The sequence below is a fragment of the Colobus angolensis genome, unplaced genomic scaffold (assembly GCF_000951035.1).
Source record: "Colobus angolensis palliatus isolate OR3802 unplaced genomic scaffold, Cang.pa_1.0 Scaffold31, whole genome shotgun sequence".
In the NCBI taxonomy this organism is placed as follows: domain Eukaryota; kingdom Metazoa; phylum Chordata; class Mammalia; order Primates; family Cercopithecidae; genus Colobus; species Colobus angolensis.
Genome location: NW_012116377.1, coordinates 11,482,287 through 11,492,082, shown reverse-complemented (window position 1 = coordinate 11,492,082; position 9,796 = coordinate 11,482,287). Strand labels below are relative to the sequence as shown.

Genomic DNA, 9,796 nt, shown 5'->3' with positions numbered 1-9,796 from the left:
GTGCAGTGGCGCCATCTCTTGACTCACTGCAACCTCTGACTTCCTAGTTCAAGCAATTCTCCTGCTTCAGCCTCCCGCATAGCTGTGATTATAGGCGCGTGTCCCTATGTCCAGCTAATTTTTGTATTTTTGGTAGAGACAGGGTTTCACCATGTTGGTCAGGATGGTCTCCATCTCCTGACCTCGTGATCCACCTGCCTTGGCCCCACAACGTGCTGGGATTACAGGCGTGAGTCACCGTGCCCAGCCTAGTTACCTAACTTCCTGCCCCCGACCCACCAGACCCTTTAAGGTCCCTGCCCTAGAAAGCTGACCCAAGGATTAGGCACTTAGAATGAGAAATCCACATCCTGAGAGTTCTGACATCTCCGGCCTCTCTTTGCTATCTTTATTCCATTCTATTCTCTGTATTCCACATTAGCATATAACACCTTAAGAATTGCAGGTGTAAACTGTATAATTTGCAAGGTTCATTATAATGCTAACATTCTACTTGTATGTAGGAATGCTGGTGTGGTAGTACACATAAGGAATATATGTTGTAGTGTGCCATATTCCAATGTGTGAATCTCTCTATATGTTCTTAGCAGAGTTCCTTATTCTTCTACTTTCTATTTGCTGTTCAAGTTCTTTGAGAAAACAATACAACAGAATGTTTCTTCCAACTGCATGGTTTTTATCACTGGACAGTGTATTCTAAGTCCCTGACTCCTTTCTTATCCTTGTTAACTTGTCCCTGAAGAAACTGTGGTGAAGACTACAATTAATCCAAGAATCCAAGTTACCCAGGCTGAACCTGAGAGCTTTTTACCTCCCAGTGCTTCTTTAGTTTTGAGGAAGTCGTTTGGGTTAGCCATTCCTGTTTACCTGAAGTTCTTCCTTGACCCCTCTTGCTCCCTACAGCAAAAGACATTCCTTGAGAAAAACGCCTAAGGTCCAAATATCCTCTTCTACTGGTTCTCCCATTTTAAAACATTGTTACTTTTGCTACAAATCCACCTTGTTCTTGTCATGTCTGTACAAAGTAGGGTTTCTCTGTGTATGTGTGAAGTGAGCGGGTAGAGGGAAAGGGGAAGGTGGGTATAGGAAGGGAACTTGAACACTACAAAGTGAAGAATTCCACTCCTTCTTCCTAGTCAGTTTACTTCATTCACCATTATCGTCTCTATTTGGATTTCTCAGATAATTCTTTCCTCCTCCACTCCTTCCTCCTCCTCCTCCATTTATCCCCACACTGAGAACAGTACCTAAGTCTATGTTATTCAAGTCTCTCAGTTCTGGTTTTAGACCCACTGATTTAGCTCTCTCAACAGGACAATCATCTATCTCTCCTTGGTGTATGTGCTTGGCCATGTGATCAAGTCCTTGGGTGCCTTACCAATACTGGGAGGACAAGTGGTACACACGTGAGTAAAATCATGGAATCAACTAAACTACTTTTCTCAAACATTCGTTACAAATGATTTTCTATTTTCTTACCAGAGATGTCCCTTTATTTTCAAACTACAGTTTTACTACAAAAGAGGTTAAGAAAAACAGTCTTATGACCAGTTGAACTCTTTCTCGCTTTATCTGAGCTCATCTGTTTTTGGGACTTGTAGAATGCCTAGTTAGTATCCTCTTCATATGCTTGAAAATAAACAAGACCTTCACACCCTACATATTCCCTCACCTTTTTATTCATCCATGCAATTATACTTTACCAGGGTTAAAAAAAAAAGTCTATAATGTTTCCTTATAATTAATTGTAGAAGTCATACTCAAAGCTTCGAATATTTACATTTATGTGTAGTTCCATATATTTCAGTTGCTATTGATGTTTATGGGATCAGGGGCATTTGATAAATTCTGATGTCTGTTTGTTCAGTCAGTAGAGAGGATTACAGCTGTTCACGAAGCAGTTTATATGTATTCATGTTATAATGCACCTGTGTGCCTGTGTACATGTATTTATCCTATGAGTTAGAAATTTTGTTTGTTTGTTTGTTTTTAGACAGAGTCTTGCTCTGTTGCCCAGGCTGGAGTACAGTGGGGTGATTTCAGCTCACTGAAGTCTCTGCCTCCTGGGTTCAAGTGATTCTCCCACCTCAGCCTCCCGAGTAGCTGGGATTATAGGTGCCCGCCACCACGCCTGGCTGATTTTTGTATTTTTAGTAGAGACGGGGTTTTACCATGTTGACCAGGCTGGTCTTGAACTCCTGACCTCAGGTAATCCACCCGCCTCGGCTTCTCAAAGTGCTGGCATAGCCTCTGCACCTGGCCTTGATATTTAATAAATACTACTTTCTCATTGGTGTCCCGTCAAATTTGACACTGTTGCTATTAGTTATGATGAATTTGAACATTTTATATATTTTTTTAAATTTTGGTGAGGATATGTGAGATCAGGGTCCTTAAAAGGTCTTTCTATTGAAGTACTCCTTTGACTAAAACAAGATTGGGAACCAGTGTGTTAACTTTGGAGTTCCTTCAGTATCTGTTTCTATCGGATGCTCGTAAGGGGTAAATGGAACTACCAGGGATGAAATCTTCCCACGTAATGCATACTTTCTTGCAGAAGCCAAAGGATCATAAATATGGTAAGTGCCCATGAATACCTCCTAGGAATAAAGGCAAATAGAAAGTACCCACGGGGTAGAAATGTGAAGGGAATCTTTGCCCTTGTACACATTTTTTCCCCTCTGCAGCTATGTAGTCCATCTCTACGGGTGCATTTAGTATCAACATGGTTGGCATTCTCACCTCTCCATTTCAGAGTCCTATCATTGGTCGGCCTGAGTCTAATAGCTTTGGGGACAGGAGGCATCAAACCCTGTGTGGCAGCTTTTGGTGGAGACCAGTTTGAAGAAAAACATGTAAGAATCCTGTTATTTTGTATTTTCAAGAATATAGAGCCAGCATTAACAGTGGTACCTGGCAGGTAGCCATTTGCCAAGATTGAAGTAATCTACTGATCAGATCTTACCTGAGCAGTTGTATTCAATGCTGGATACTGGTCATTAATAGTGAGGAAAACTGAAACAGTTTCAAAGGAAAGAGACCAGGGTGGTAGATGAACTAAAAGGCATTTCTTATGAGGAAAGGTTGAAGGAAATGGGGATAGTTAGTTTGGATAAGAATTAAGGAGAATACTATGGCTGCTTATAGCTGCTGGAAGGATGTCAGTGATTAAACCTGAGACCAGTGAGTGAAAGCCTCCAAGAAGCCAGTGTTTTGTTTGATGGGTGGAAAAACTTCAAACAATTGTTAAGTTTACTCTAACTTGAGGTGTTTAGGAAGAGATGTGGTAAGCACTTTGGGAATGGGAGGTGATGAGTAGTATAGAGATGATTTAAGCATCTCATTTTGAGATTCCATGAAAGGGGAAAATGACCAATTGCAAGGAAACATAATGAATGTCTATAGATGAATTTCCCTGGCTGATCATTCCCTCTCTTCCTAAATACTTTCCATTACCAGTGGTGAAAAATAAATGGGCCTCTATGAGAAAGCAGTGACAAATAGACAAGGAAGTAGTCTATTTCTAGATCTGTCAACATTTCTGGCTTCCTCACTTTTGTTTCCAGTTTTCAGTTTTGTCTGTCTTCATGTATCCATTCCCTCTTCTCTGTTTATCTTTTTTCCAGTTTCTCTTTTTCCCCCTCACCACTTCTCTCTCTCTCTCTCTTTCCCCGCCCCCCACTCTCTCTCTCTCTTTCCTTTTCCCTCTTCCATCCTGATATAATGCCTATTATCTCTTTCTGCCTCTGCTATGCTGTCCTGTCTTCTAGTGTTTTTCTTACCTTTCAGACCATTTGGGTTATTTTATACTCTTTATCTGTCCAAGAGTCCATAGATCATAATTGCTTGCTGACTTTGGAGAAAGAACCAACTTTTGGCAAGTGGGACCCTATGTATGATGAACTATACAAATCAGATGAGTGGAATAAGGTTTAAATTGAAACCAGGAGAGGAAACCAAACACACTATAAATACACAATGGGGAAGGACTTGTTGTTCTAATGTGGCAGGGAGAGATCTGGGGTGTCAGAATGAAGCATGTCAGTGTATAATGAATGAAACATCAACAACTTTATTTGAAAGTTGTTTCTTTTGATAACTGCTCCATAAAGATATTTCACTTAGTAGGACGAATCCGCCGCCAGGTTTCTACTAGCCACTTCTAAGCCTGCTGATTTCTTTTTAGACTCTCTGGCAGATCTCCCTTAAGCACTAGGTGAACTATCCTGCTTCATTAACAGTTGACTCCACTGTCCTATGTTCTGGTACTATTCCTACCACACACTCCTACCATAAAATCTATTATTTAACTAAATCAGGCATTCACTTAGTTAATACAGTCAATAAACATTTATCGAGTCCCTAATATATGTCAGATGCTGTGCAAGGTACTGGGGATTACAGAAATTAGTAAGATAAAATTTCTGCTCTAAAGAAAGTCACAACATACTGACAAAACAGACATTTACGGGAGGCAGAGGCAGGAGAATGGCTTGAGCCCGGGAGGCGGAGTTTGCAGTGAGCTGAGATTGCACCACTGCACTCCAGCCTGGGCGACAGAGTGAGACTCCATTTCAGAAAAACAAAAACAAAAACAACAAAACACACACACACACACACACACACAAATGCAGACACTTAATGCAAAGACATTAATATTCAAATAGCTATATGCAGGACACAGTAGTGGCACTGAAGACAGGAAGATTATTTTTAACCTATGCAAAGGGAGGAAAAGAATGTTAAAGCTGCTCTGGAGTTTGAAAGGTGAGTAAATGATTGGGGTCAGCCAGCCATGTTTTTAAATATCTATTAATAATATGAAATTCAGGTATTATGGAGGCAATATCTGAATCTTTCTCTTTGTATGTACCTTCAGCTCTGAATCTGAACATGGAATGGGGCTGGAGCTAGGGGACACATTGCACTGATGATTTATCCTGTTTGTTTCAGGCAGAGGAACGGACTAGATACTTCTCAGTCTTCTACCTGTCCATCAATGCAGGGAGCTTGATTTCTACATTTATCACACCCATGCTGAGAGGTTAGGATTTTTTCTGATGGGAAAAGGCTTTGCTCTGGTCGGCCAAAAAGCTGTTCAAGGCTTTCTCCTGTCCATCGTCTCCTTTTATAAGAGCTTGATAACCTGTGAAAATTTATTTTAGTCTTGATTTGTCTGGCCCAAAAGAAGAATTATGGATTGGGTGATGGGAGGAAAGAGGATGGTTATGTCTATTCTACAAGCTCAGGTTTATTTGACAACCTGAGCTTGTAGAATAAAACATCAAATATTTAAGACTCAGAATTACTTTCCTCCTCACATCCCATTTTCTTTAGGAGATGTGCAGTGTTTTGGAGAAGACTGCTATGCATTGGCTTTTGGAGTTCCAGGATTGCTCATGGTAATTGCACTTGGTAAGTGCAGTGAAGCAAAGGAAGCTAATAATCATTGATATCTGACACATGTAAAGCATCATGTAGGCACTTTACACAAGCTGTTTCATTCAATCCTCACACTAGGGTCTATTGGGTAACAGTTATTGTAAGGGTTTCCCCTCAACTTTGGAGGTAGATTCTGAATGAAGTCAGAAACTTCAAGAAAAGTGTCCAAGTTTGCATAGATGCTTTCTGGGGAGGCTTAAAAAAGATCAAACTCTGGGCAAGTCAGGGACTTGGGCATTTCTTAGTATCTCGGGTCATTCTAATGTATAGTCAAGGTGGAGATCCACTGCTCTACACTACAATATAGAGGGAAGCAAGGAAGATAACCCTCTTTCAAACTAGTTTACTTCATGTGATACTTATTTATCTGGTAATTGGAAAAGATTTTAAATTCTCTAAGCCTTTTAAAACAGCTTCTAAGTTTAGCCATTTCTGCCCTACTCTGTAGTGCCCCCCTGTAGTGCCCCCAAAGAGCCTGCCCTTGAGTAAAGAGAGTAAGAGGAGGTGAATAAGTAGGTGAAAATTAATGCAACTTAAATCAAGTGGCATTCTTTTTATCCCTGAGAACCCAGTCTTGGAAGAGAAGAGGGGTGTGGTGTTCCTTATTTTACACAGCCTGAGGGAAAACTTGGGCATGATTATTTCTAATCATTGACCTGGAAACCTGTTCTCACTCTGAGCCTCAGCGTGACACCCCCCTGGAAGATATCCAGTGCAAACCCATAAAGAGCTCAAAGAGGAAAAACAGCCCAGAGACTCAATGTTCAGTGTATTTTCTAACAGGGAGTGGATGGGAGGGCGGTGATAGTAGTACTCAGAATTCCCAATGCCAAGGAAACTTATTATAGGTGAGCTGTGATAATATATTCCCTACTTCCTTCTTCATTCAAAGCCACATATTTCCCCGAATATTTGCATGATAATAATATTTACACAACAGAGTAATTATAAAGATAAAAAAGAGATGATATAAATGAAATGTTTTATCAATTATGAAATGTTAAGTGCTAGCTGTCATTGTTAGTCAGCAGCTTCAGTTTTCTGGGTACTAATCAATAACTCAATTCTCTGATCTTTTACTATAATTAATTTCTTTTTTTTTTTTTTCTTTTTTGAGACAGAGTCTCACTCTGTCACCCAGGCTGGAGTGCAGTGGCATGATCTTGGCTCACTGCAAGCTCTGCCTCCTGGGTTCATGCCATTCTCCTGCCTCAGCCTTCCAAATAGCTGGGACTACAGGCACCCGCCACCATGCCTGGCTAATTTTTTGTGTTTTTAATAGAGACGGAGTTTCACCGTGTTAGCCAGGATGGTCTCGATCTCCTGACCTTGTGATCCACCCGCCTTGGCCTCCCAAAGTGCTAGGATTATAGGCATGAGCCACCACGCCCAGCCAATTAATTTATTTTTTCATTCACTCATTTATTTAACCAACATTTAATGAACCTGTTGTGTGCCATATTATGTGCTAGGTATTGGGGTCACATTGGTGAATTGGATACCTGGAGAGTTCATGTTCCCAAAGAACTATGTAGTTCAGTAGGGAGAGGAAGGCAAACAAGTAAAAGGAATTTACAATATAGTATGATCAGTATTTCCCAGATCAACATAGTATGATCTAGGAAAGTACAGAGAGAGCTATGGGAACTACATAGAAGGAATGTTTAATTAAGACCTTGAGGGACCGGGCATAGTGGCTCACACCTGTGGGAGGCTGAGGCAGGACAACATAGCATGACTCCATCTATACAAACATTTAAAAATTAGTGGAATATGGCCCGGCATGGTGGCTCAAGCCTGTAATCCCAGCACTTTGGGAAGCCAAGGCGGGTGGATCACGAGGTCAGGAAATCGAGACCATCCTGGCGAACACGGTGAAACCCCGTCCCTACTAAAAAAAAACAAAAAACTAGCCGGGCAAGGTGGCGGGTGCCTGTAGTCCCAGCTACTCGGGAGGCTGAGGCAGGAGAATGGCGTACACCTGGGAGGCGGAGCTTGCAGTGAGCTGAGATCTGGCCACTGCACTCCAGCCTGGGCGGCAGAGCGAGACTCTGTCTCAAAAAAAAGAAAAAAGAAAAAAAAAATTAGTGGAATATGATGGCACACACCTATGATCCCAACTATTTGGGAGCTGAGATGGGAGGATCGCTTGAGCCTGGAAGGTCAAGGCTGCAGTGAGCCATGATTGTGCCACTGCACTTCAGCCTGGGTAGCAGAACAAGCCCCATCTCATAAATAAATAAATGAATAAAATAATAAATAAATAAATAAATAATACTTTGGGGGTTGTAAAAGTTTGCCTAAAGAAATGACATTTAAGGTGAGACCTAAGGGCCGAACAACAGTTAATCAATAAAGAAATTATAAGTGATGCAGCAAGAGGACACAGTTGCTGTAAGACAAGAGCTGAGAAATAGCATGACATGTTTAATAGCTTTAAAGGCATTCGGATTATCTAAAGCATGAATGAGAACGATAAAGAGGAGAAAGTGCCAGAAACCAGATAATGAAGGGCCTTTTAAACCAGTAAGGAATTAGAACTTCATTGTGAGGGAGAGTGGGGAACTCTCAAAACATTTTAACAGATGAATAATTGCTAGATTTTAATTTCTCAATGATGTTTCTATAATGTAGAGAAAGGATTGTGTTCAGGTAAGACAAGGATAATATTTATTTTGATTACTGAATTTTTTGATATTTGCTTAAATTTAGTGCTTGAGATGAGTGCCTCAGTCAGTTCACCCTAATCTGGCCCTGGTTGAATTAACAAACCTTAGAATGGTTACATATGTTAAGTGAGGGAGAAGATACGTCAAGGTTTAATGTAGTGTTCTGAACCTTGAGCAGCTGGGTAGGCAGTGGGGTCATTAACTGAGATACTGAGGAAAAGCCAGTTTGGGGCAATGTTGATAAATTTAGTTTTGAACATGTTGCATTTTATATGTAGTTGGAATATTTAACTGGAGTTACCAAACAGTTATTTGGAAATACAGGATTAGAGCTTAGAAGAAATGTTTGCACTATAGATATAGATCTGTAGTCATTAGTATATGGGTAGCAATAAGCCATGAAATGAAGATAGATAACTAAAAGCTAATAAGATAAGAGTAAGGTTAAAAAAAAAAAGTGGGGTAGGAGGATAGGTTCAAACTTCAAGGAGTGCCAGGATTTAAAAGATAGGCAAAGAGGAAAAGCCCACAAATAAGACTAAGAAGGAATGGCCAAAGTGGTAGTAGTGCTATCTTGGATACCAAGAGGATTTCAAGAAGGGATTCATTCAGTGTGATAAATGTTACTGAGTGGGAGATTAAGATAGGGGTGACAGATGTCTATTAAATATACCAACAAGGAGGTCACTGGTATGATTGTATCAGTTATGGTAGAATGGTGGAGGCTGAAGACTGATTGGAGGAGACTGAGAAGTAAATGCTACAGGATACCTTCGGTGCTGCTTTGTCAGCCAGAAATCTCTGTGGCCCCTGCCGCCTCTGTTTGGGCCTTGCTCTGGCCCACTGGGCTTGCTCCACCTGCTCAGCCTGGTAGGCTGCACTTGGCTCCCACCTGCTCAGATCCTGTGCCTACCTCCATGCTGTGCCCAGCTCCATGCTCAGCCCATGACTGTACTATGCATGCAGCGAGCAGCTTCTGTGTTGGGTGTGGCATCTAGACAAGGGGAACACGGTGGCACCCAAAAACTCAGAGATGCTACCAATCGCAGAGCCCTAAGGGATGTTACATCTCCTACTCAGGAATTCCTGAGGTCTGAGCCCCCAGAAATGTTACAGTTGTTCACTCCCGTAGTTCAACGAGCAGAAGCATGTTACAACTCTCTTTCTTCTGTAGTCTAGCAAGCGGGAGCGTGTTACAGCTCTTTTATTCTCGCTGCCCACAGCTTGATGAGCTGACCAAGGGTGTCACAGCCCTTTCATTCCCACCACCCACAGTTCAGCAAGTTCCGGGTCCTTGTCCCATGACCAAGAGAAATGAGATGTGTGGACACCAGAGAGTGAGTAAAGCAGAGAAGAGAAGAATTTTATTGAGTGGCAGAAGGAAAGCTCTGAACTCCTAGAAGGGACCCGAAGTGGGTAGCTGTCTGTGAGGCTCAGTGTGGGTTTTTTACGGGCTTTGAATGGGAGAGTGCATGCTGATTGGTCCATGGGTGGGTTTGGAAAAAGCACCACTTGACTGGTTAAAAGCTATCATCCAAAAGGAACCAATGGAGAGAGAGAGTAAGACGGAGATTGAAGTTCTCACTCAGGGCCGGGCGCGGTGGCTCAAACCTGTAATCCCAGCACTTTGGGAGGCCGAGACGGGCGGATCACAAGGTCAGGAGATCGAGACCATCCTGGCTAAC

General features: G+C 41.8%; 1 protein-coding gene across 2 annotated transcripts in view; it reads left to right on the top strand.

Annotated features, from left to right (window-relative positions):
- Positions 1-9,796, top strand: part of SLC15A2 (solute carrier family 15 (oligopeptide transporter), member 2) — a 52,776-nt gene that overhangs the window by 17,302 nt on the left and 25,678 nt on the right. The window contains exons 4-7 of one of the 2 annotated variants that reach the window (XM_011950829.1): positions 1,314-1,406; positions 2,756-2,855; positions 4,954-5,044; positions 5,338-5,415. In XM_011950829.1, the coding sequence (XP_011806219.1) occupies positions 1,314-1,406; positions 2,756-2,855; positions 4,954-5,044; positions 5,338-5,415 (362 nt within the window). The remainder of the gene's footprint in view (positions 1-1,313; positions 1,407-2,755; positions 2,856-4,953; positions 5,045-5,337; positions 5,416-9,796) is intronic. The other variant, XM_011950830.1, reaches the window with a different exon arrangement.